Source organism: Phascolarctos cinereus, unplaced genomic scaffold, assembly GCF_003287225.1.
Source record: "Phascolarctos cinereus isolate Bilbo 61053 unplaced genomic scaffold, phaCin_HiC Scaffold_726;HRSCAF=1367, whole genome shotgun sequence".
Classification (NCBI taxonomy): Eukaryota; Metazoa; Chordata; class Mammalia; order Diprotodontia; family Phascolarctidae; genus Phascolarctos; species Phascolarctos cinereus.
Genome location: NW_027556098.1, coordinates 213,601,988 through 213,629,857, shown reverse-complemented (window position 1 = coordinate 213,629,857; position 27,870 = coordinate 213,601,988). Strand labels below are relative to the sequence as shown.

The 27,870-nt window shown below is 37.6% G+C and overlaps 1 protein-coding gene across 2 annotated transcripts in view; it reads right to left on the bottom strand.

Moving 5' to 3' along the window:
- The window catches only part of CHN1 (chimerin 1), a 278,669-nt gene that overhangs the window by 211,308 nt on the left and 39,491 nt on the right, over window positions 1-27,870 (bottom strand). The window contains exons 2-3 of one of the 2 annotated variants that reach the window (XM_020991013.2): window positions 16,717-16,755; window positions 2,167-2,222 (exon numbers count right to left, since the gene is read on the bottom strand). In XM_020991013.2, coding sequence (XP_020846672.1) covers window positions 2,167-2,222; window positions 16,717-16,755 — 95 coding nt within the window. Of the gene's footprint in view, window positions 1-2,166; window positions 2,223-13,394; window positions 13,414-16,716; window positions 16,756-27,870 lie in introns of those variants that run through there. The other variant, XM_020991015.2, reaches the window with a different exon arrangement.

Genomic DNA, 27,870 nt, shown 5'->3' with positions numbered 1-27,870 from the left:
TGAAACAACTACAATAGTGTAAACACACCATGTGAACTATTGTGTGACTGTAAATTATGTGCAATATTTAATATAAGAGCATAACTTACGTAGTACCTCATGACTATAAAACACTTTCCATACATGATTTTCATTGCATTCTCATAACCAAAAAATTATTTTAAACTCCATTTATCAGGAAATGGAACTTCAGTATAGACATCCCCCTCAAAACACAGATCTATCATTTTTCCAAGACTTATAGTCTTAGAAAGTCAGGTGGGGCGCTGAGTGATCACATGAGTTGGCCATGGTCACACACACAGCCAGCATATGTCAGAGGCAGACTCTGAATCCACATCTTCCTACCTCCAAGACTGGCCTATCCACTCTGCGACTCTGTCCCTAAAACACCTTCACATGCACAGAGCCCCATTCTAGTTCAAGTCCCTTGATCATCACTGGGCAAATGCTCGTATGTACTAAGTGCTATGCTGACACTACAGTGACAACAACAACCACGAAATAATAGAGAGCAAAATCAGTTGTTAAAATTAGGCCAATCTGCAGCCACTCTAATGCTACCATCTCTTGGGAATTTTTTTCTCTTTCAAGCACTAGAACTAGTTTGCATCTATAACCCTCTTTTGCATCCAACTAGGGATAAAAAGGAGCATGCCACTTCTTCTAAGAAATGTTCTCTTTATAGAAGGTACTCATGAAAAACTTAGTGTCACTCTAGGGACATTACCTGTGATTGACATGAAAGGTTATGAGCTTTTTGTGTCTATTCTCTTCTCACCGAGGGGAAATTCATCTTTGCAGTGAGGATGATTTCTTTACCTATTAAGATGGGTACACTGCCGAGTATTCCCATGTTGTGATGTCAACAATACAGTGTTTTAGACTCAGTTACAAAATAAACATGTTGATAATCCGTAATAGTCCTAATCCTTTTGTGGTAGAGGATGGTGGTAACGCTCACCACCAAGTTAGGTAAGTGAATGAAATGAAAACACGTAATTTATGCTATTATAAAGGCACCAAGTTTAAGTTTTAATTACAAAAAAAAAAGGGAAAACCAAGATTTATAGCACTCTGGACAATATTAAAATGTTGGTCCCAATATTAGAATCATAAAATGACTGGGCTGGAAGAGACCTTAGGGACCATTTAGTCCAATACCTTTGGCAACTTAAATACACAGTAGAGGATATGGAAATTGTGTATAGTTGGCATAAGATGTTCAACGAGAAAGTTCCATAGCAAATCCACTCTCACTCTAAGCCTCTCTGTAGAGTTTTTCTGCTTTGATTTTTAATTTCCTGATTCCTTGAAGAAAGAAAATTCTCCTTTTACCATTTCTGGATTCTTCAAAGGAGTGAGTTGAAATTCACTGCCATAAAGAGTACAGATAAGCTGTTCCTGGTTAGAATATAGAAGAAGAAAGAACTCTTTTTTTCAAAGGAAATTTTTTCTCTTTTTTATTTTTGCCATGTATAAAAATAGTTTATCACATGGGATCATGGTGCTGCAGCAAAGAAAAGCATTCAACTAGAGCTAAGTGCCCATTACTTACATGTATATGCTATTTCTCTCTCAAATTTTTCCATAGAGAAAATGTTTTCCATTCAATTGTTAAAAAAAAAAAAAAAGAACTTCAATCCCACTGTATCTCTGTTATGCAAGAGAGGATAACTCTATTTAGGAAAATTGCAATTGGACTTTTAAATAGTGGTCTAGTAAAGTCCCTGCCTAATTCTGTAAATTAATTCTCTTTGTGATCTAAACACATGTTAAAGCCCCTGATCATACAATACCATTCTGAGTCATATGTCAAAATGACAGATTCTAAGAATTGTTTCCTTCTCTGCATAACAATATGCTCATAACACTTATGTAATTTAGTAACTCTACAATTATTGCTTAGTGACGCTATTTGTTAAATCAACAATGAAATGATTTTTTTTAAGGAAAGACTTTTCCCAAAGTGCTTAAACATAGGAACAGGGTTTTTTCATCCAACTTCAATTAAAACTATATCTTATTTTTTTTCCTCTTCTGATCCAAATAATTCATGGGTAAGTAGTAGTCAAATCAGAAGAATGTCAAAAGAAATATATTTACATTACAATTTTCTTAACAGTAAAGTTAGATAATTTGCCAAAGACTGAAACTGATACCCACCTCACATGTACAGGTGATCCTTCGAGGATGGGGGGCTTCCTGTTGTAGCTGATACACTAGGAGAAGAAAGAAAAGTTATTTGTCTTCTTCATTTAAACTTCTGGATACTCAGAGATTTTTTAAAGAAAAAAACTACTTTTGATGATATATGGGGAGACATGTGGTGCAGTAATGTTAATGATTAGATTTAGATTTTGATATACGTAAAGCATAGGCAGCCTGGCAAAGTGGAAAGAAGCCTACACTTGAAGAACCGGGTTCTAATCCTTCCTCTGAAATTTATTAGCTGAAAGACCCTGGGTAAGTCACTTAACCTCTTTATACCTCAGATTAATCCCTTGCACTTGACTAGGAATCTGCATGGAATAAGTAAATAATAACAACCAAACAATGAGCCAGATTGAACTGAATTTAACAACTCAAATGCTAATAAAGAAATCACAATTTCTACTAAAGGTTTTTTATCTTAAAGGAGATCTGTGCAGATTACGAGGCTACAGTCTTCATAATAAAGTCTCCTTAATCCTTTTTGAATGTATTACATAAATTAGGCCCTTGATATAAACCAATAAACATTAATGATTAAAACATGCCTGCCAAGTGAGCCAAATCTCAATCCTGAGAATAAAATCAGTAGAATATGGTGGGCAAGTATTGTTGTTATTGAGGTGTTTTAGGTGTGTTTAACTCTTTGTTACCCCATTTAGGGTTTCTTGGCAAAGATGTTGAAGCAGTTTGCCATTTCCTTCTCTAGCTCATTTTACAGATGAGGAAACTGAGGCAAACATGGTTAAGTGACTTGCCCAGTGTCACACAGCTAGTAAGTGTCTGAGGTCAGATTTGAACTCAGGAAGAGGAGTTTTCCTGACTCCAGGCACAGTGCTCTATCCAACTGTGCCACCTAGTTGCCCAAGGGAGTGGGTAAAAGCAATCAAAATAACAGATTACTTGGACTTTGCTCTAATTTATAATGAGAACTTGTGAGTTCTAAAATTACTTATCAAAAAAATCAAAACTTTATGGAATGGAATGTAAGTAACTCATTCTGAATCTGCTTTCAGAGCACATTTGTTCAACAGAATCACTTAGAACTAAGGGAATACTAAAGAAGTGAGTATCCCTCGCTAGCTAGGATCCTGGGCAAATCACTTAACCTCTCTAACTCAGCCTCAGTGTTCTCATCTATCAAATAGGTCTAAGAAAAGCATCTATTTCACAGAGTTGTTATGAGAATCATCACATGGGGTAACATGTAAAGGACTTCACCTTTGCAAATTTTAAAGCACTATATAAATGCTAGCTAGTTGTTATGATTTATGGCTCATTGGTGAGCGATTTTTATCATATATTTCCCAGAAAATAGGTTTTAATGGGGGTAAGGATGAATGTACTAAGCTTCTTGGTGGAAGTAGGGGAGAGTTGTTTCTGTCAACAATAATGATGGAAAGAAATATAAGAAGATGAATGGAAGATTGGAGTCCCTAAAGCCAAACTTTGCTTGCTTCATAAGTTTGCCTAGGTCTGATACTAATGGCAAAGAAAGATGATATCCTACCCCCCCAAAAAAATTGTTGTCTTTTACTCTCTCTTAAGAAAAGGGCAAAGGGAGGGGAAACTAGGTGGCACAGTGGAGAGAGCACTGGTGCTGAAGTCAGGAGGTCCTGGGTTCAAATCTGGCCTCAGACACTTACTAGCTGTGTGACACTGGGCAAGTCACTTAATCCCAATTGCCAAAAAAAAAAAAGAAAAGAAAAGAAAAAAAGAATCTCTAAGTCTTAACCCCAATTGCCTTAAAAAAAAAAAGGAATCTCTAAAGTCTTTTTGGGGCAGCTAGGTGGCACAGTGGATAGAGCACCAACCCTGAATTCAGGAGGACCTGAGTTCAAATCCAGCCTCAGACACATAACCCTTACTAGCTATGTGACCCTGGGCAAGTCACTTAACCCCATTGCCTAGCCAAAAAATTAAAAAAACAAGAAAAGGGTAGAGGGGAGCTAGGTGGTACAGTGGGTAGAGCACCAGCCCTGGAGTCAGTAGGACCTGAGTTCAAATCTGACCTCAGATACATATTAGCTGTGTGACCCTAGGTAAGTCACTTAACCCCAATTGCCTTCAGTGGGGAGGGAGGCTAGAAAAGGTTTTTCATAATGAAATGTCTCTAATTTGTCACCTTATCCACCTTGTGGGACAGAAAAAGAAACATTAAGTTCACAGATCAGTTGTGCTTAGCTTTGTGTCCAGAGAATCTCTAGGTTCCTTCAGCAGCAATGAAAGGGGCTCTAGGAAATTAGATCGCCTGTGAGGACCTCTAACTTCTCAGGCTTAATCATGGCCACCAGGACGTAAAATGTTACCAACAAGTAGAAAATTGTGATTCAGTCTCCCTAAATCAGGTCTGATCATGTAACTCCACTGGTTTCAGAATCTCTTTTGGTTGAACCTCTTAGATGCATTGGAATCTCCTCAAGTTGGCATTTAAGCCATTCCCCATGTGACTCCTGCCAGCCTTTCCAGATTTATTTCACGTTATACCCCTTCTCAAAGTTTATATCACAAGTGAATTAGATTAGTTGCTGTTTCCCGAACTTGGCATTCCATCCTCACCTTTGTCCCTTTGTGGAGAGTTTGCCTGGGCTGTCCAGGGGCCCTGGAATACACTACCCACTCAACTGCCTCCTCTTAGAAACCTTGTCTTCCATCAAGGCCTGACAGGGGCTACCTCCTACAGGAAGCCTTTCCTGATCTTCCTTGTTGTAAATGCTCTCTCCTTTCGAAAATTATTTTATATTTACTTAACTATCTAACATGTTGTCTCTTCCCAGTAGAACACAAGCTCCTTAAGGGCAAGGATTTTGTTTTTGTTTTTATATCCCCATCCTGTCCAGTGCTAAGAAAGGTACCTTGCATATATCAGGTGCTTCATAAATACTTGCAGGATTAAAGAATTCAAATTCAAAATATAACACTAACCCATGCTGTAGGCAAGAAAAAACTTGTGAGTGACAAGAGTGCCAGTGTTTGAACACAGAAATAAGTTTTGATTCTATCTTTTTTCTCATATTAATTTCAAAATCTCTTCCCAGTCGATTCTGCTTTTGTAACATCTCTCATATAAACATACTTCCTTCTTTCTTCTTAAGCTGCCACCACCCTGGTGCATCCCCTCATACTTAGACTACAGAAACAGCCTGCTGGTTAGTCTCTCTGCCTTAAGATCCCCACACTCCAGTCTGTCTTCTACTCAGCTATCAAAGTACACATCAGACTAAGTCTAACTCCATTCAATAAACTCCTTGGTTAGTTGTTCTTTAGTCGTTTTTCACAGGTGTCTGACTCTTTGTGACCCCATTTGAGGTTTTCTCGGCAAAGATCCTGGAGCAGTTTGCCATTTCCTTCTCCAGCTCATTTTACAGATGAGGAAACTGAAGCAAACAGGGTAAAATGACTTACCCAGGGTCACACAGCTACTAAATGTCAGAGCCTGGATTTAAAATCAGGAAGAGAAGTCTTCCTGACTCCAGGCCAGGCACTCTATCCATCATGCCACCCAGCTTCCCTCAATGTCAGTGACTTCCTTCTCTAATTATCTCCCATTTATCTTGTTTGCATGTTGGCTCCTCTGTTAGATTGTGAACTCCCTGAGGGCAGAAACTGTTTTAGCTTTCCTCCTACCCCCAGTGCTTAGCACAGTATGTGACATGTAACAGTACAAGTCTACTAAAGGCTTGCTTTTTCCTTGTTGATTTGACCTACGGCAATGCATGAGAATTAGGGGAGTGGAGCGAGAAAGAAAAGACTTTTTCAGATAAAGGCCTCTAGATTGCATTTCAATGGTGACATTATAGTCAAGATTCTTTTTCTCTCAATAATAAAGAACAGAAATAACTCTTGAAACGATAAACAGAACATAAAGTAATCAATCTATATTCGGGGGGGGGGGGAGAACCTGTCAACGAGATCAATTTCTTAAAACTCTACAAAACAACAAAGTATCATTAATTCAGACCCCTCTCATTAAAAAATTTTTGATCATTCAATAGGGGCTGAAGTTCAACTCTGTATTCTGCTGGAATGGACTACTGAATTATTCATGGTGTAAACAAAGTTATGGGATAAATTACTGAACTGTTTAAGACAACAAAACATTTTAAGTATTCTCAAGAACTTCAGAAGAGCCCTCGTGCAAGAAATTTTTAAAAATTTAGATGTTACGAACTGAATAACCATCAACAAAGAAAAACGATCAAATAGAGAAAACAAGAAACCAAATCCCACATGAAGCCCTTAGAAATTAACAAAGTAGACCCAAATGACTCAACAGACAATAAGCAAATAAATGCATTTGCTTGGTGTCTTTTTTGATGTCCAGATGCAAGCCATCTTGGACTTTGTTTCCTTTTCCTGCAGATAATTGTAGTTCATACATGTACATTTTCTGTTGGGTTGATCTTGTTTTTCATTGCTTTATACAGGTTTCTCTGTATTTCTTTGTATTCTTCATTTTTTAAAAATTACACTTATTAGCAAGGACATAAATCTTTGCTCTTAGGGGTCTGTCCTGGGGGCAATGGCCAGCTAAACCCCTTCCCTTCTAGAGAGCATGGTGAACTGAACCCCACTAAATAAGCATATGCCATTTTGCTTGAAAGAGAAGTATTTAATGGGGACCATCAAATACATTGACTAATTATTAGGTCAATATAAACATATATATGCATATATATGATTAATCCAACATAATGAAAATGTTAATGACCCTAAGATTTTAATTGGACCAATGTAGGGAGAGCCTGGGGAACAAATTTAATATACCAACACATTTGGAGTCTAAAAGACCTGGGTTCAAATTCTGGCTCTGTTGCGAATTGCCTTTGTGACTTTGGGTAAGTTAACTAACTTTCTGTGCCTCAATTTCCTCATCTGTAAAAAGAGAGGTTTGTACTATATAACTTCTAAGGTCCCTTCCAGCTCTAAAATCTATGATCCTAAGAACTTATAGTCTTAGAAAACTGCCTGGAGCACTGTTGAGGTTAAGAGTCTTGACCACAGTCAAATAACTAGTATACGTCAGAGGGAATGCTTGAACTTTAGTATTACTGACTCCTAAGCCAACTGTGTCTTTACTTGCTATGCCATGCTGCCTCTCACCACCATAAAATCATGTGTTCATCCTATAAAGAGGATGGAAATTGATTACTTGTCAATATCTCTCCTAAGCCCAATTGGGCCTGCTATGCAGCCACTAAATAAGGCCAAACTAAAGCCTGGTGCTCTGAACACTGGGGAATGAAGAGTGGCAGGGCAGAAAGAGCTCTTCTCTCCTGGCCCTTTGGAAAGAAAGAAAGGGAAGGAGAAACTAGAAGGCTTTGTTCTATAGCCCAGTGGAAAGGGGAAAAGAGTTTAGAAGACTCATATCATGAAGAGTTGCCTATTGTGGTAAAGTCATTATATGCTCCTTCCCTCCTCCTCAGCTTCCTCCCATCCCTCCTAACCAAAAGGGTAAGAGACAATATCTTATTTTCCATATTCCAAGCTCCTCCAAATCTGAAGGCCAGTTCTTTATACACAGTTTTCCAAGGGACAAGTCAGTTTTGAATCAAGAGGCGCTGCCATACTTATGATGGAAAAGAGCCCCCTGTATTCCATCAATCTCAAACTTTCCCGGATGGAGCTGAAGAGAAGGGATGGGGCTGAGGCTAAGCATTAGAATATACTCTATTCCAAGTAGCTAGAAGGTAACTGGACTCCAGTTCATAATTTGTGATATTTCCAAAAATGACTGAGAAGAAAGGTTCCTAACACTCTCCACAGTTAGGACAAATAGTTTATTCTCACTACAATGCATGGCACATTGTCTTAATAAATGCTTGTTAACTGACATTTTCACTCAGTTTTTTATTGCAACATTTATGCCATTTATATTTAATATCAGAATTGCAATATTTGTCTTTTCTTCCTTCTCCAAAATCTAAATGCTTCTCAAATATCCATCCTGTAACTATCCTTGGTAGCTATCATACTAGGTATTTAATCAGTAGGTAGTGGTGATTTAGCACTCCATTTGCAAGCATGAGAATTAGCCTAACAGCAAGTATTGCGCTGAATGTTGAAAAGCAGATATGGTTAATATGCTTAATAAAAATGTCTTTATTTGATGAAAAAAACAAAAGAAAATTAGGAAGCCAAAGGGAATGGGGCCACATCAGAGGAAATAGAAAGGAAGTGAATCAAGAGCACAAGTAAAATAGAATACATTTCATTTTATAAACTATAAGTTTCTTGAGGGCAGGAACTGTTTCATTTCTATCTTTTTATCCCCATCAGTGTGCACAGTATTTTATACACAGCAGACATTTGACACGCTTGCTGATTGGATTAGTTGATTGATTAAAGTAGAGTGGCTAGCTTTGGAAAGATAAAAATCATCTTTCTCTAGGACTGCAGAAAAAGAAGGAAAGAATGGGGAATGATATTGAGGGGCTTTGAGGGGTTGGATTAGAGAGAAGAGGAAGCTCAGAACGAATTGCTTCAATTTACTTAGTAAAACATGAGGCAAGTCATTTGTTAAGAGGAATAAAAAGGGAAAGGTGTAGATGACTTGGGGACAGAAGGTTTGATGTGATAGGGAGCAAAACAAGAATGAACAAAAAGATTGCTAGGCAGCAGTGAGCGTCCAGTTAAGATAAGTAGTGGATCTAGTCAGCACAGTTGGGTGACTTCAGCAGTATTAAACAGAACGTTAAAAGGAGTAGAGAAGGCAGATGGTGGACATCATTCAATACAGGGATTTGGAAAGCAATGACTAATGATAAAAATTGCCTTTTTAAGGAGGCTTAATGATATAGTTAATAAAGTACTGGATTTGGAGTCACAAAGATATGTATTTCAATCCTGTGTTAGATACATACTAGCTGTGTGACCCAGGTAAAGTCACTTAACCTCCCAGTGACTCCCGTGATTCATTTTCTTCCTCTGTAAAATGAGGAAGTTGAACTGAAAGCTTCTAAGATTCCTTCAAGCTCTAAATCTATAATCCTATAACCCCACGACAAGACAGGAAGGGATCTGAAAACAGAGGACAATGTGAAACTGAATTGGTTCACTATAGAATCAAGACTTTGAAAGGAGGAAAGTGAGATCAGATCAGGGGCAATGAAATGGGAAAGCTAGGATGGGCGAAGGATAGGGAGATATGGAAAATAGGGAGGGTATGATCAGAGGAACTTCAGAATTCTCAGTCATAGAGGTAGAATACTTGTGAGTGATGAGGAGTATATGACTGGAACGGAGCAGAAGTGCTGGTCATAGCAATCTTCCTTGAGAAGTTTGTTATCAACCTAATTAAAATTCCTTGGTATGAAATTTCTGCTTTTCTCTTCACAGTTTGGACTTTTTTTCTCCTTCATCATAGTTGAGTTTGACCATAATGTGCCTAGGAGCAGTGGGTCTTGGATTTCTCACTGTTAGTGTCTTATAGATATTTTTAAAAAATGCAAATCTATTTTTGTATGATTTTGTTAAGTCTGGTAAGTTTTCTTTGACCATGTCCTTAAATGTGTTCATATTTTTTGTCTTTCCCAATTTTTCTGGGATGTTACTAATCCTGAAATTGCTCCTTGCTCTGTTACTTAATTCTGCTTATTTTCTAGTTCTTCAGATAATTCAGTATTTTTTAGTCTGCTTTTTCTCCAACAACCTGAATCAGTTGTTTTACTGTTTTACACTGTAATTAGCCTTTTGTTGCTTTAGTCTATGGATTCCTTCAGATTTTTTATTATATTCTTCATATTTGTAGTTTTCTTATCGATCAATAAGTATTTATTAATCACCTGTTATGTGTAAGGAACTGTGCTTTGCACTGAAGATACAAGTACAAAGAATGAAACAATTCCTTCTTTCAAGGAACCTACATTATAATGGGGGAGACAAGTACAAATATAAATATATGTAGAATAATGATAATAAAATAGTTATCATCAATATTGTACCTACTATGTGCCAGGCACTGTGCTATGTGCTTTACAAATATGATATGTTTTCATCCTCACGATAACCCTGGGATGTAGATGCTATTATGATCCCTATTTCACAATTGAGGAAACTGAGGCAGACAGAAATTAAATGATTTGTTCAGGGCACACAGCTAATAAGTGTCTGATGCTAGACTTGAACTGAAGTCTTCTTGATTCCAGCCCCAGCATTCTATCCACTGCACTACCTACATATAAATATAAAGTGAATAAATATAAGTATTATACAAAATGGTTAAATACATGAGAGTTTGAGAGGGAAGGCACTAGCAGTTGGGAGGATCCAGAAAGACTTCATATGAAAGATGATGCTTGAACTATTCCTTGAAAAAAAGGGCTCTATCACAATGAAGAATGCAAAACATGAAATATATTTTTAACAATGTCAATGTAGAAATTGACTTTATTTGACCTTGCATATTTGTTACAAATTTTTTTTCTTTTTGTTATTGTTGTGCAAGTGGGAGGGAGAAAAAAATAAATGCTTGTTAATTAGAAACATGATAAAATTAAATTTTTAAAAATTAAAAAAGAAAAAAGGATTCTATGAGATAGAGGCAAGGAAAGGCATCCTAGGCATGTGGTATGGCCAATGGAAGGACACAGAAATGAGACATGTAATATAATGTTTGAAGAACATTAAAAAGACCGGTTTGGTTTAGTCACCAAGTACAAGACAGGATGGGTGGGGAGGCTAATGGACAGTGAGATTGGAAAGATAGGTTGTGGCCAGACTGTACAGAACTTTAAAGGTTAAGCAGAGGAGTTTATATTTTGTCCTTAGCAGCACACAGTCAGATCTATAATTAAAGAAGATTACTTTGGCATCAATGTCTAGGACAGACTAAAGTTGTGAGAGAATTGAGACAGAGAGCCACATTAGGAGGCAGTTGCAATAGCCTAGGCAAGCGGTGATGAAATCCTGAACCTCCGCGGTGACAGGCAATTAAAAAGAAGGAATCAGGGGCAGCTAGAGCACTGGCCCTGAAGTCAGGAGGACCTGAGTTCAAATCCAGCCTCAGAACAAACATTTGACACTTACCAGCTGTGCGACCCTGGGCAAGTCACTTAACCCCAATTGCCCAAAAATAAAAAATAAAATAAAATAAAAAAGAAAGAAGGAATCAGATGTGAGAGATGCCATGAAGATAGAATCAGCAAGAACTGGCAATTTATTGGATATGTGGGGTGAGGGAGAGTGAGGAGCTCAGAATAATGCTGAGGTTATAAATGTGGGAACCTGAAAGGATGGTGTGCACTTTGTCATAAGTAGAAAAGTTTGAAAAAGGGAAGGGTTTGGGAAGAAAGATTATGTGTTCAATTTTGGACAAGTTGAGTTTAAGATATCTCTGGCCCATCCTAGTTGAAATGTCCAATGGGCAATTGGTAATGTGGGACAGAAGCTCAGAGAAAAGATTGGAGCCAGATAGATGTATCTGTGAGTCATGTACTTAGAGTTGATAGGTAAGCCCTTAGAAACTGATAAGAGTACCAAGAAAGAGACAGTAGAGGGTGGCTAGGGGAAACTTGGGGAACCCTCTGGATATTTCCTCCAGATTATTTTTCTAGAATCTTAATTCAAGTTTGAGTTTCTCCCTTGTGTTTTTCTTTAACTTTCTTCAACTTTTATACAGTCTTTTCTCAACACCGCTAATTCTTGCTTAATTTCTGTAGGTGTGTCATTCATCTATCTGACAACATCATGAATATCTTGTATTGTTTCTTTTCCCATCTGTTCTGCTTCAGGCATTTTATCTTTTTCAGTTGCTCTGTGGTATTTTTTATTGTATTGGCACTTTTCATCACTTTGCATATATTCTATTTTGGGTGAATTCTTTTTTTTTCATGTATTTTTGTAGCCTCTTTTCTTATCTTTGGATGTTTCCATCTTGTTGTTGTTGTGGAGAAGGTATGGGAGAAATCTATCTCCTTTCAAACCTTTTGTGCTCCTCGATCTTGATTGGATATGTGCAAATATGTTTATTTTAAATATTCCTATTAAAAACCTCTCAAAGACCTTATAAGAAAAATTTTGCTTATTTTGTTCAAGTTACTGTGTGTATTTACATATCACACAGTTGTATTTTACTCTTTAATTTGCTGCACTACTTCAGAGGCTGACTTTTACTGGCCTAAATTGGAGAGATTTTACCTCATATTATTTTAAAAGTTCAATTAAACCAGACTTTTTAAAAAGGCATGCCTAGTGGAATTTACTGAAAGCCATACTGTGACTTTCAAATGATCTAAAGTCAAAATATTACACTGAGGGAAGAAGGAAGGAAGGAAGGAAGGAAGGAAGGAAGGAAGGAAGGAAGGAAGGAAGGAAGGAAGGAAGGAAGGGCTTATTAAGTGCCTACTATGTGCCAGGCACTGTGCTAAATGCTTTATGACTAACATCTCATTTGATCCTCACAAGAATCCTGGGAAGTAGATGCTATTATTATAATACCTATTTAATAGTTGAGGAAACTGAGGCAAACAGAGGTTAACTGACTTACCTAGGGTCACACAGAGAGCAAGTTTTGGAGGTTAAATTTGGCTTAGAACTCAACATACTTTTTTTCTGTAATGGGAGGGAGGAGTTAGCCAATGGGGAGCCAGTCCTCAGAGCATGAGTTAGGGACTCTAACTGCTGCCAACCTGTGTGGAGGGCTAATGATCCTACTTCTAGAAAGTACACAATAATGTATGATGGAAGGACCCTGCCTTCAATTCACAGTATACACAGGTGTTCTATGACAGTTTCTTGTCTGCTTATTGCAAGCTGAAGAAATTCCTTTTAATTGGCCACTGAGTTGGAAGAGGGGGTGCGTGCAAAAGGTATGAACAAACCAAATCAAATTTTTTTTCTCTTTGTGGTGTCAGTTGAGGCAAGAAACTGCTCTAAGATTCCAGGCAGGGATGAGAAGCAGCACCTTCATTTACCCATTTTTGCTCTTAGACGGATTAATATAAGAATGGAACAACCATTGAGACCCAGTGAGCTCTAAAAGGTTAGAGGAACCCTCAGAAGTCCAGTGACAGTAGTCCATGGCATAGACTGCTGATTGCTAGAGCCAAGACAGATGGGAGGAGCCAGCTCATCCTCCCGGGAGTGACTCACACAGCCCACACCAGCAATAAATCTCCCCAGCAGCCAAGACACTATGCATGTCCTGTAGGCAAGCAAGCAATTTGTCAAGTGTCTATACCTACCTGCAACAGAAGGATGGGGTGATCATTTGGTAGTAGCCACTTTAAATTTGAGCCTATTCTCCACAGGGACCAAAATGATAGAAATTGTATTTCAGTTTAGGGGGATATTTTTATATTTTGATTCTTTTATCTTTTTAGAAATGTAAGCCAGTGATAACTAATTTAACTGGCACAGCCCAAGACTCTAGAATGCCAGTACACCAAGGTTTAACTGACCCAGACACTGGGCATTACCCTGTTCCCCAGCTGCTTGCTTGCTGTGATAATTAAGAGCTAAATTTCCTGAATCCCTGCCCCTCATTCCTGATTTCTATTGGGCAATTCAGAGAACACCCTGACTTCAGTGGTTCAGATGAGTCCACTGCCTTGTCTCACTGGTAACAAGTCAATCCCCTATTAGTGCCATGTAAGCTCTAATGTTGTAGATGTTATGGGGGGAAAGAGTTTAATAAAAAATAGACCTTTCCACATAAACTTAATAACTAGAGTTTAATCATGACGATTTCTAAAAGGAAAGATTTTCCTACTTGATAGATGTAAGAGACCTCAGGCTCTTAATTTTCTCCTAATTCAACTATCACCATGGTGCTGGGTTCAGGCCATTAAAGTTATGAGTAACTATACTGCCATCCATATTTGGAAATATTGTTTTCCTTGACAAATGGTAACTATCAGGTTTTGGGTGTGTTGGGTTTTTAAGATACTGAAAACAAAAAAATCGCACCTGCTATGGGCACCAATCAACAGCCATATGGGGAGAAAGCACACCACATTTCAACAAAAGTCATGAAACAGCTCTACTAATTGAATAAATAGCTTTGCCTTCAGTAATAAGAAGAGCACTGGTCACCACACAGAAAAAAAAAAAAGAAAAAATGGTGACTTAAAAACAGTGAGTGCTTAGAATAATGTTGATTAGGCTTCCAGTCAATGGTATTATGAGACAAAAAATGCTTAGAGTGTGTTAGTCATCCCAGGTACCCTTTGAACTACATACTCCAGAGATGGAAAAGTAGTAGCAGATGAAAAAGCACCTATGGCAATTTTGTGGGCTGTTTGTATTTTATTTGCCATAATGAGCTTAAAATGGAAAACTATATATCTACTTATAAGTGTTTGGATAATGTGAGAAGCAAAATTTAGCTCCTCTTTTAGTCGAGTCTTCAGAAACTTGAGAATATTAGGCACCTGAGACAAGCTCTTTACATTTATAAAGAAGTTAAAAGGCTCTATTTAAAATATCGGTTTCTTAAATAAACAAACTACCAGTTTCTTCTTTCAGTTACTCAAAGTGGTTTTTGTTTGAATTCTAACTCCTTCTAAGACCTCCAATTTCAAAGTATCGTTGCTTTCAAATTTGTAAGTAATGGAGACTAGCTTTTATTTTTTTCTCCCTCTTTTAAACTATTGGCATCTTGGGGCCAGTAGATTTCTAAGATTTAGAGGTGGAAGTGACCTTAGAGACTACTAGTACTTAGGGAGAAAAAAATCTAAGTTTCTGCTAAATGGTGAGAAACTAGACTTTAGAAGTCAGAGAAGAGAAATGAAACTAACTTGTTACCCTAGTAGGCATTTTTTGTAGGAAATTCCCTTAAAAATACAGATAGTTCTCATTATCAAAATAGAAAAAAATAGAAAACAAATAGAAATAGAATAAGTAGAAAAAAGTCCACTTAAAGTGAATCCACTTAAAATAGAAAGCAGTATTTCATAGTAAATGTTGAAAAAATATTTTATAAATGAAACTAAAATATGAAAATCTATTTATTTTATCTTATATTTAATAAAACTTAGGTTATAATAGTATTTATGTACTAATTCTTAGAATGAGTAAAGAAGGTGTCAAGTGCTTACTAGTTTGGGGGAGCAATTTTTCTGCCAAAATTGTATGATAACATGATATGACATCTTTTGTTGCACATTTTATTTTTGAAGCACATATTCAAGGTTCTCATTAATTTCCCCACGGTCCTTTCTCAATCCTTTGAATAGACCAATAACATCAGTTGATTCAGTGGGGAGAGATGTTTGTGTTAATTAGGAAGGGACGGCTGAGTGGGGACCAGTTTTCTAGCTGGTCAGTTCATTAGTATTTTTGTGTGATGATAACTTTTACTTCTCTGAACAACATCCTAGAAAGTCAACATGGCAGAATGGCTAGAGAGTCAGCTTCCTACTTAGGAAGACTTGGCTCACCACTTACCCCAGAAGGCAAGTCATTGACCTTCTGAGGGCCCCAGGCAACTCTCTAGGACTATGAGTTGCAAAACAGCTGCTGATTTGCAGAGAGGGGACTTCTTTATTAGGAGTTCTCAAAACCAATAAAATCATAGGTTCAGACCAAACAAAACATATCATCATAACTCTAGGGATATGGATTATAAATCCTGGGATAAAGAGGATTCCATATGTAAGATGGAAAAAGGTATGAGGTATGCCTCTGTCCACGCTCTAGTGGAAAAGTTTTTCCTAAATGAAATGTGCTTTTCCTTTTGAATCATTGCCCCTTTTCTTCCTCTCTTGGTAGCTTTCTGAAGTACATGTCCATCTTCCATGCAAAGAAAATAGGAACTGAAATCAACTACAAAGGACATATGAAAGAAGATGCTATCTGTATCCAAAGATAAATAGAAGTATGTATAGAATGATTTTATGTATATATCTATATGTATATATACACATATGTACATATGTACATATGTACACACATACATTCATACATACATATTTATGTCTAATGATAGCCATCTCTAGGATGGGGGAGAGAAGAAAAAAAGGGAAAAAGAAGAAATTTACATAACTTTATTATGTATTTCAAAGGAATAGCAAGTTGTACATAATAGATGTGCAGTTTCATGCGAAATCATCTTTTTAAAATTATACTGTATTATGGAAATGGTTGTTTTATTCCACAAATAAAAAATTAAATTAAAAAAATTTTAAAGAAACTAATGTGAATGACTGAATTTTTAGTTTCCCTTTTCCTCTACCAGATCCATCTGGAGTTCTGAATCACCCAGCTCCAATCCCAGGAAATAGAGTTCTGTGCACATGTGCAGGTGTGATGCATGTGTGACCACTGCAGAACTGTAAGCTTTCCAGAAACGCAGATCATTAATGAACCCTGCAGAGATGGCTGTGCTCCATCATAATCATGACTACCATAAAAACTTAAACCATCCTTCTATGTACTTGCACAATGAATGGGTCAAAATCCAAAAATTCTCAGACTAATGGCTTTATATTTGCTGCCTCTGCTATATTTGTTATAGTAATACATATTGTATAGCCAATATATTTGCATTTTTGCTTTCATACTTACGGTAAGATTTCCATACAGGAGGTCTATATTCATCTGTATCTGAAAGAAAACATTGAAACAAGATTATTAATATAATGCTCATTATGTAAATGCATGTATTATTATTCTTTAAGTCAAATTCCAGGTTACCAAAGGAATTTTTAAAATCTTTAACAAATTTGATGCTTTTGAAATGTTATTTTATCTAATGGGCATTTAAAAGAATGCCTAAGTAAAAATCAGGAAATTGAAGGAGAAACTACAGAGGGTCATTGTTTCAGCCCAAAATCACAAATTTGACCTCCAGGCAAGTGACCAGGATAAGAAGTCTGAAACAAGGATGACTGGGACTATGGACTCAGAATACTCAGAGCTCTGAGCTCTGAGCTCTGAGCTGGGCCAGAATCTCCAATTTAGGCAGCTGGGCAACACAGTGGATAAAGCCTGGAGTCAGAAAGATTCATCTTCCAGGGTTCAAATCTGGCCTCTGACACTTACTAGCAGTGTGACCTTGGCCAAATCACTTAATCTCAATTGCCTCCCCTCTCCTCAACCCCCCAAAAAGAAAGAAAGATTATCTTAAGAGAGGCGATAAGTCACAAAGGCAGTGAAAGGAGAGCAGAAATTAATCATCAATCAAACAATAAACATTTACTAAGTTCCTATTCTTCGCCAGGCGCTGTGCTAAGCACTGGAGATGGGAAAGGAGTCAAAAAGACAGTTCCTGCCCTCAAAGAGCTTACAATCTAACGGGGGAAAGGACTAGCAAATACATACAAAGTAAGCTATATATAGGATAAATAGGAAGTTATGAACAGAAGGAAGGTCAGTGCTTTCAACACAAATGCCATTAAATGGTAATTAAAGGTAAACCCTGGAAATTTATTGGAAGGCCTCCCTATTGAAGCTTTCTCCCATAAAAAGGTAGATCTGACTGGGAAGGAACTGACAGAAGAAAAAGAAACTACATTTGAATTTCTTACCAACACATGATTAGACAAATATTATAGTATTACATAACACATAAAAACTGAAGAATCCAAGTGTCAATCTTTAAACCTAGTACCAAATAATGATACTCTACTTGACAAACTACTTATGAAACACCATGCATTTGAAAAATTGTGTGCCTAGCAGGTCATCATGTTATCAAATGGTATTAGTGATGAAGTCTAAATAAAAATAAAAGTAAACTTAATTCTGGAATTAAAAGGGGTTGAGGAAGGCTTCCAGTGAAAGAATGTATTTTAATTGGCACTTAAAGGAAGAGGAGGAGGTCTGTAGGCACAGCTGAGGAGGGAAGGCATTCCAGACACGGAGGACAATCCACGGCCTACAATTGGTAGGGTAATTCTTTCTACCAATAAAATCACAGGTCCAGTTTAAAAAAAAAAGTCAGGAAGGGAATACATAAAGAAAAACCAGGAGAGGATGATGTAGAATTGGCCCTTCATTAGTAAAGTCCAACTGAGTCTTCTTAACCAAAATCACGCTTTGGATGTTAGTATCCCACAGTCAAAACCAGGCAGTGAGGAGGGGGTGGATGCAGTGGCAGGATGCCAATGTAGCCAGACCCCTGACTGGCCGGTGCACTGAAGTCTGAACTCCCTTAAGAAACTTGGCTCTGGGGAATGCTATGGGTGAGGAAGGGCAAGAAAATCCCTAAAACATTTTGCAAGAAGGCAACTGAAATTGCTCAGGGTAAAAATCTAGTGAATATTGCCAATGTATAAACAGCTTTAAGCTAAAAACATTTTAAAAAGAAGCAACAAAAAGAGTCAACAAACCCCTTCTCACAGCAGCTAAATTGCTTTTCTAAAACTGGGCCTATTCAAAGAACCCACCAAAAGTTATTTAGCTGAAAAGAATTTCACTCTGTTTCATTTTTTCATTTTTAAATAAAATAAAGAGATTCAATTTCCTAGTTTCATAATTAGAGCACTACAGAGTCCATTATAAATTGCTGTTCTGGGACCAACCTAAAATCTATCCACATCAGAGCTTTTCTGTGTTGCGCTATTTCCACATGAAGTACAAAATGCCAATCAGTTTAGAGATTTCAAAGAAAATACACAAAACTTCACATTAAGGAAAATGAAGAAAAGACAGCTTGAAGCGATGGCAAGGTAGAGAGGATTGTTTGTTGAAAAGACGGGAGTGAGCTGCCATGCTTTTTGTGGGTGAGGGGAAGGAGTCAGTGGATAAGGAAGATGTGAAGATGACAGAACTTAAGTGAACGATCTGAGAGGACAAGATGTTTTAAAGCTCAATTTAGCCTTTAGAAGTATCTTCAAAAGGGAGGCTTCTTAGGGTAAGAACAGAATGGAACTATCTTATAAGATGATCAACTCAGATAGAAATGTTCTACAAATAACAACAGTTGATAGAAGTTCAAAGTAAAGAAACCCATAATGTTATATGCTAAAATATAAAATCTGATTTCTCCCTAATTTTATAACACTACTATAGTAAAACTCCAATTAAATGGAACTCTTTGGCAATTAGTCCTTCTAGATAGCTAAGTTTTCCACACTCAAACTTATTTCTAACTTAAACTGCTCTGGACAGAAATTCTTATAATAAATATGACATATTTCTTTGACGTTTCACCATTTTCTTGATAGTTAAAGATCATTACTTGTACTGTGACACCTTCAGGGCCTTCTGAGTTATGGAGGGCTAAATGACCTCTGACTACTGTCCACTTCCAGTTCTTGCGTCTGCTTTGTGGAGTTTTTCTGTCTCTTCCTTGACTGTCAAATGGCAGCTCTTGCTATTATTGATATACCTGCCACTAGCAGGCCCTTTCCCCAATTTTAACGTGCCTTGGTTTGGAAATTAACCACATTCTTTTTTTGTCAAATAATAATAAAAAGGCTCTGAGCGAGGGCTTCTATGAGTAAAGTGTTAGTGTATGGACTTTGTGACAATAGTTTTTGTTCTCACAGGCCTTTTCTTAATTTCTGGTTTTGAGCTATGTTCTTGGTAAAAACATCAATACTGAAAATAATTGGCATTTATAAAGTTTTTTTAAGATTTTCAAGCCACTCTTCACATATTATCTCAACTGGTACTCAAAATAGTCTCTGAGATAAGTACTAAGTGTTTATCTTTATTTTACAGATGAGGAAACTTAGGACCAACAAAGTTGTATAACTTGCCTCAGTTTACACAGCTGGGATATGCAAAAGGCAAGGTTTGAAACTAGGCCCCTCCTGATTCCAAGACCATTGTGCTAGATCTATGCAGGTACAGTGACCACAGAGCTAAGTTTCAAACAGATGCGTTATTATAATAATTTTAAGATAATTAAACTAAGGTCTTCATCCTTGTCCTGGTAAAGTAGCTTGAGCTAACTGATTGTATCATAGATAAATCAACTTATCCCTCACCCTACATCTTGCCCTAATCAACATAAATTATAAAAAGGCTAGAGAGGAATTGAAGAATATCTAAAGAACCTCATGACTTTAACTCACCAGAAATCCTTCTTCTAAAACTTCAAACCATTTTTTTTCCCTTAGCAAGCTTCTTATTCCCAAGGAAGTGACATACGTCTTGTGGTATGTGTATGTAATATATATGTGTGTGTATGTGTGTATGTATGTATATATGTATGTATGTATGTATATATGTATGTATGTATGTATATCTTAAAAGAATTGCAAAAATTAAAAGAAGGTACAAAAAAGAGAACAGTGTGCTCTTTTAACATAAAGCAGCAGCTTGGTCTCAAGTGAGTAAGAACCAGTAAGCACCAGATATTGCTAGTCTACCTCCAAAGAGAAGTTTCAAGGATTTTCACCACCTCCTCTTTAGCATCTGTCAGAAAACCCAACCCAGAGACCTAGGATAGAAAGGAAAGGAGAATCTTATTATTGCTTTAAAAAAAACCTATGACTCAGTAATATTCACCAACTGCTTAAACTCATAAAATGATATGGGAAATGCAGTAATTAAACTTAGTGCCTTCATCACAAAATCTATTACATATATGAAAAAACAACAGCCCACATACCACATACCACATACATACAGCATTTTCAATTCGAGTTTTATTACCTTTTTCTTGAACAGGAAATATGGCCAGTCTCAAGTTTCAAACACATATACTGATAGCCATCTTGTCCAAGGGTTCACCTCCCTACCATTGATTCCCTTTCACTTTCCCTTCTCCAAAATGCTGCTTCTGGGAATTTTTCTTCCTTCCCTTTGTTGTGGCCACTGGGGAATCTTTTTCCCTTTCCTCCCTATTCTCTCTGGCTGCTGCTATATGCTTAGCTAGCCAGTTCATTTTAGATGATACACTGGAAAGATCATTTGATTTGGAGTCAATGTGCCTGCATATGAATCCCAACACTGCCACATACTGCATGTGCATACTGCATATACTTGAACAAATCACTTTACCTCTGTAGAATGAGTGGGTCAAACTAGATGACTTCTACAATCCTTTCCAGATCTAAAAATATAACCTCATGATGGGGCTGCTGCAGCCAATACCATCCCAACTACTCTCATCACAATCCACTGATCCATTTCCATTCTTCACTACAATCCAGGTTTATGTCTATCTGTAGGTCAGCACCTCAGCATTCCCACCACAGAAGGACTCTTGGCTATGTTCCCCTCTTCTGTAATACCTCACACACACTTTGGGTTTAGAGTCTCCCATCCTTATCTCCTCTTTTCCTTTTAATTCTTACCTCATCCACCCCTTCTGTGGTTAAGAACACTAAGTAGCTTGGGGGGGTTAGATAACACACCCACAGACTTCTGGAATTCACCCTGTGGTTTATGACTTTCTGCCATGCCAATCTTACAAAAGGTACTTTGGGTCTTAGCCTGGTCAGCCCATTTTATAATACGTAGCCTCCAAATCTGATGCTCCCTTCCAGGATAGAAGACCTAGGAATGTGAGGCCATCACCTGAGGAGATCTACCGGCTGCTTCAGTTCAGTAGGAGGTGTTCACTTTGAGCTCGAGATTGGAGGATCTGAATGCTTAACTTGATTCCTCATTAGATAAACACAGTGAAACCAAGAGGACTCAGGGAGAAACAGGGGATGCCTGTCAGACTGAAATGGCAAGAAGGATTCAAGATAGAATTCAACAAGCATTCAATTCAACCCATGTTTCTTAAAAGCCTGTTAGATGACACGATGGCAAAGTAACCAAAGCAGCCAGCCAAGTAGTTGTTTTTCACAGAACCTTGCTACCCAAAAATCCTAAAAAAAAAAAAGGCATCAAATCTATAGCAACTGAAGCTGAATCCATCAGAAGACAGAAGCATTGAACAAGGTTAAAAAAAAAGTCTCATGAAATAACTTGGGGGAAATTAAAATGTCAGAGCCCCTGCTCCCCGTTTACTCCATCCTAGCATTGGGTGGTCCCAGCACAAGCAACCTCACAGGCTTGAGTCTCAGAGCCCTCCTTCAGAGGCTTTTTCCATGATCCCCCCAGCGCAGTGATTCAGCCCAGCCATGTAAGGGAAAGGGAGTGCAACTAGGTGGAGGCTGGGGATGAGGGGAGAGAAGACTTCTCTCCATAGAGTTCTCTAGGGGTAGGAGCTTCTATGCACATTAAAAAAGGATAACAGAAATCTAATTGGGATCAATCCTCTGCCATGGGTTTTACTCTGGGCAGAGAATCAACCAGGTCCCCACATTCTCTAGAATGCCACAAAGCTAAGAGCAACTTGAGCAAATTACTTACAACCTCCCTAAGCTTCAGGCAGTTACCTCACCTCTAAAATGGCAATAATACTTGCTCCCGGCACTGCTTCATAGAGTAAAGGAGAAGTCAGGAGCACACTTTGTAAACCATGAGGAGCTATATAAATGTGAACTATTATTATGATCAATTGACCCATTTATAAGTTAGGAACTGCTTGTAAAGGTGTATCTTTTATTATCTCTGAATATCTTTTTTTTGGTACTACATTTTTCCTTTAAAGAAGTAAAGTTTTATCAACATTGTATGACCCTGATAATCTGGGCATCAGGCAATTCCCTGGGGTTTCTTTACTAAATCCAAGGCAGGTTGTGATCTGATCTTCATTTGTGCAGGGAATTTCATCACTGGAAGTTCCCAAATCACATCTCTTTTTAATATATGCATATAATATAATCTCAGTATTCCATAATATAATTTACAGCACAACTTCTACACACTCAATAAATATTCCCTGTTTACTAGGATAATACCCTATCTCTTTTCAGTTATATGATAGACTAAATATTTATGACAGTAACTACTAATCAGATGAGAGAATCTGTCTAGTTTCTTCATACCCCTTATGGGAATAAGTGAGTTATTGGTCTTTTCCCCAGCACTCACAAACACTTACAGTAATAATGTATTTTCTTTGTTGACTAAAAGACAAATAGATACAAATATATTGCTCTGTGTATGTGTATACACATGTACTGTGTATACATATTTATAATCCTCATACTGTATGTTTTTCAGTTTGGAACATTTTTTTCTAGTGAAGTTTAAACAGTTTTAGAGTGTGTAAAAAGACTAAGATAAATCATAGCTTCTAGAACAGAATGAAATCTGTTTGTTTGTTTTTAAAAAAACAAAAAAAAATTCTAAATTGAGATTGCTAGCCTTTGGTGTTCATGCTTAAACATTTTAGAATTTTATAACAATATATAATCATAAGAATTTTCAATCAGGAAATTTGCTGAGCTTTGTCAAGCCTTTGCAGGCTGGTCAAAAACCATCTAACTTAGATAATTCAAAGCAAGGGGCTCATTATTTCAGATTACTTTTGTTTTAAGAAATCACAGTTTTTATCATTGCACAGGAATGACACAGTGGTAGAGAGGACTATCTTTCCTTCATTTCAACCACTTGGCATATTATATTCTTTTAATCTCCTAAATCCGAAGTATTCAAGGCTGACCTCCCTCCACCCCACCAACTGCCACTGCTCTCATTCTGCATCACATATGCACAATAATACTGAAAGAACCAGGTGCCTTTACCCCCAGCAACATACTTCAACATAAAGCAAAATGTTTAGGAAATCTATTAAGCATTGTATTTTTAAAAAGGAAGAATGTCTAAAACAAAAAAATAATAATCTAGTGAATATGTAAATCTCTAGTTTTCTTTAAAAAGGAAAATAGAATTGTTAATCTTTAATTTAAAAAAGAAAAGAAAATTGACAACAGCAATCAAAAACAATAAGTTTCCTTCATTAAAAGAAATATATTTGTTCAGAAAAAAATAAAGCAAGTATTTTTAAAAACCTCTCATGAATGATGGAGAAACTCACAAAAATTGAGCTTTCTCAAGCTTATAGGTACAGCACATCCTCAATAAACTCCTTTCCTTGAAAAGACAGTAAATGATGAAAAGAAAAAGGTTCGCCTCTAACAATTAAAATTTCATCCTGAAAGGCCACAACCAAATGGGGTCAGTCAGGCTCACCCTCAGAAGAAAATAAAGTCATTTAAAGTTATTCCACGTTGGAAGCTGATGTTTCACAATTCGCTTATAACAAGTATAAACTATTTTTAAAACTAAAGCTAATTATTTTTCATTCTTCAGAGGATAATGACCCAGAACTTGTACAGAAGGGAGATAACTCCTAATGCAGGATAGCCACTGTGCTACATGGGTCTTCCTTCACCAAAGAGTCTCCAGAAACAAAAACTTCGCAAATCCTCTGCATCTCACCATGAGGAAAGGCCCACTGTGGCTTGCCTGGGCTGACAAAGCCTCCTTAATGAAATATGGAAGAGATGTAGAAACTCAGAAACCTCTCCTTTCCCTGTCTGGACAGCCCCGGCAAACAGACTGTGCAAACAACCCTCTTATTCTAATCTTTTCAATATGGCCCAGAAATCAAGAAGGTAAACAGAGGTAGGTTCTGGAAACTGCCAGCCACACAAGTGCTGGGGAGATGATCCAAGGTCCTTTTCTCATTTAATATTTGTTCTTCTAGTGAGAAATGCATATGCCCGTCTGAGATTTTCTCCCTGCGTATTTCCAGAAAACTTGCATCCTAACCAGCTGGCAAATTAACCAAGAGCCCTTGTGATGGCCTGCTCAAGCACCAGATTTCTAACATGGCATTATAAAAAGAGATGAAGTTTCTGCCAAGCATTTTACCAACATCTAAATCAAAGTCATTCCCTTAGTTAACATGATAGGTCTCCTTATAACCCTTTGCCACAGGAATCACCATGGAGAAACAAAATTCAGCTGTAGAAAAGGGCATTCAATTTTGCAATGGTCAAAACTAAAAATGGAAAAGTATCTTTTTTCTTTCATGGGCTCAAGTTGATTTTTTTCTTCAAAAAAGGCATAGAATCTCAAACTTTGGAACTCAGAGGATAATTTTCCTAGCTAGATCCATTTAAAAAGTATAGGCTCATTGCTACTTTTTTCTAAGACGAACAACTTACTCTGGTGAGCCTTCCTCATACTTCAGCCGGGGCTTCTAAACACTGCAGTATCTGAATAGTATTACAGAATCCTTGACATTAGAAAATAAAATTATTGGAAAATGCAACATAAAGTAGAAGTGTGGTTCTACCCCAGATACCTGACAAATATACCTGAGTCTGAGGATTCCTCACCTCTGGTAGCTGAGACAGTAAATGCCCCTCCTTGGCCTTTTCCTAAAGAACATGTTGAAAATACTGTTTTACTCTCTGTGGTAATTTATCCCTTGTGACAAATGACTCTAGGATTTGCTTCTCCCATGGCCAAACATAGTTGCAGGAATGTCTCTGTTGGGCCCCAGCCCTTAGAAAGGAATCCATTGCCACATTGTTGGATCTGGGAATGTGCCACAGAATGTGTTTGTTAGAATTTGCAGTATCCTTCCACACGGATTTATCTAGCAGCTTTAAACTGCTTAACTCTGAGAGTTAACTAGACCACTCTTCCAGCACCATCCAGATTTACCCAGTCTGGGAGTGGACGAAGGCTCTTCAGCTACACGACGAACCACTGACACTTAGAAGACAGGTTTCTGTGAGACCCCAAATTCATCTTGAGGGAAAGAGATGATTCTGTTACCTTGAATTTTAACCATCATAATCTGAGACAGGAAGTGCCCAGAACTGCTTTTCAGTTTCTATCATCCTACAGGATAACTGCCTCAGAACAATGCATCTCTTTCCAATTGAGCATCCTCAGAAAGCCAATCCACAAGTTTTTTTTTGGGGGGGGAGGTTAATGGGTGAGCTGAGGGGAATACTGGGGTGTCTGTTGGAGGACTCTGAGCTATGTAATCAGGCTGGGACCAAATAAGGGAGAAAGCAACACACAGCTGTGGGAAAGAGCAAAGCCAGAAATGAAAGCAATGCTGCTGCAAACCACAGATGAGCAAAGCCCAATAATTCTAAGCATGTGCTGGCTGTTCGGAGGTTTAATAAAGTGCTCTGCATGTTTGAGTTAACACTGATCCACTTTTTCTGCACACATGGCACTCCAGGCTATCAAGTGTAAAAAAATATATACACACACATAGACATACACATACACACACAAATACACATATATGTGTATATATATGTATGTATGTACGTATGTATATGCTAGTGAAATTAAGGACAATCCTATACCATAAGAGATCATTCATAGATGCTGCTTATCACAGTCACTTTAATTCAGCAAACACAAAAGATCCAGATTTGGAGGCAGAATACCTACATTCCAACTCTAGCTCTTCTAATTAATATCTGTGTGTGTTTGATTGAATCACATCACCTCTCTAGATCTGCATTTTCACCTGTAAAATGAGTAGGTGATCTCTCGGGTCCGTTCTAGCTCCAGCTCCTAGGAAAATCCTGTTGGTTATTGGTCCAAAACCCAGTGAAGAAACCTCTCCTGCCAAGTTTGTTTCTGGAGCTACTGAATTTCTGGAGCTCCCCCTTCTCGCAGCTATTCATCTGCCAAAGGTTAAACCCCAACAAAAACAAGTACCCTAATGAGATAAACTTATTATGTGCAATAATTATGTGTTGCTGAAAGGGAACTCTGTTCATCTTAGTAGCTAATGCTTATCAGACACTACAGCTATGGGCACCCTATACTTGTTGTTCAGTCGTGTCCAGCTCTTTGAGACCCCATGGACATAAGGTTTTCTTGGCAAAGATACTGAGATGGTTCGTCATTTCCTTCTCCGGTGTACCTTCATTTTGCAAATGAGGAACTGAGGCAAACTGGGTTAAGTGACTTGTCCAGAGTCACAAAGCTAGTAAGTGTCTGAGGCCAGATTTGAACTCAGATCTTCCTGATTCCAAGCCCAGTGCTCTATCCACTGCACCACCTAGCCACCCCCATCACTAGATAAGTGAAAAGAAGCCTATTTAAACAATACCCCTTTCAGTCTCTCCATCATGCCATTCATCCCTTTATGTAGCTATGTTCTAACTGGTGCTTTACTTTTCAATTCAGTTCAATAAATATTCTTTTTCTGGTGCTGTTCTTAGTGTGGGACATACAAAAAGGAAGGGAAGGGAAAGGAAAGGAAAAAGAAAAGCAAAGAAGGAAACAAAAAGAAAAAAGAAAGGAAAGGAAAAGACAGAAAATAAAAAAATAATCCCTGCTTTCTGGGAGCTTACATTCTACTTGAGTATGCAACACATACACATATAAGAAGGTAGAAGATAATTTGAGGAGAAAATATTAGTAATTGGGATCAGAAGTCAGAAAAGGCTTCCCATAAGAAGTGGTACTTGAATAAAACCATACAAAAAGATACGGCTTCCGAGAAGTGGAGGTGAAGAGAAAATACATTCCCAACATGGAAGACAGCTTGTACAAAGGCCTGCAGGTCAGAGATGGAATGTCAAATTTGGGAAATAGTAAATAGGCCATTTTAGCTAGAACATAATAGGAAATAAGTGAAATAAGTTTGGAAAGGTAGACTGCAGTTCTATCCTAGAGATAAAAGAGAACCACTGAAGATTTTTGAGCAGGGAAATGACATGATTAAGTTTCAGTTTTAGGAAGATTTAGCAGCTATGTAGAGGATCAACTAGAAATGAGTTTGGAAAGAAGGAGAATAGAGAGGCTATTGCAACAGTCCAGGTGAATGGGAATGAGGTCCTGAACCAGAGTGGTGGTTACACAAGTGGAGAGACGGGTAAATAAACAGGGGATGTTGAAGAGGTAAAACTGATGAGATTTGACAATTAAGTAAAT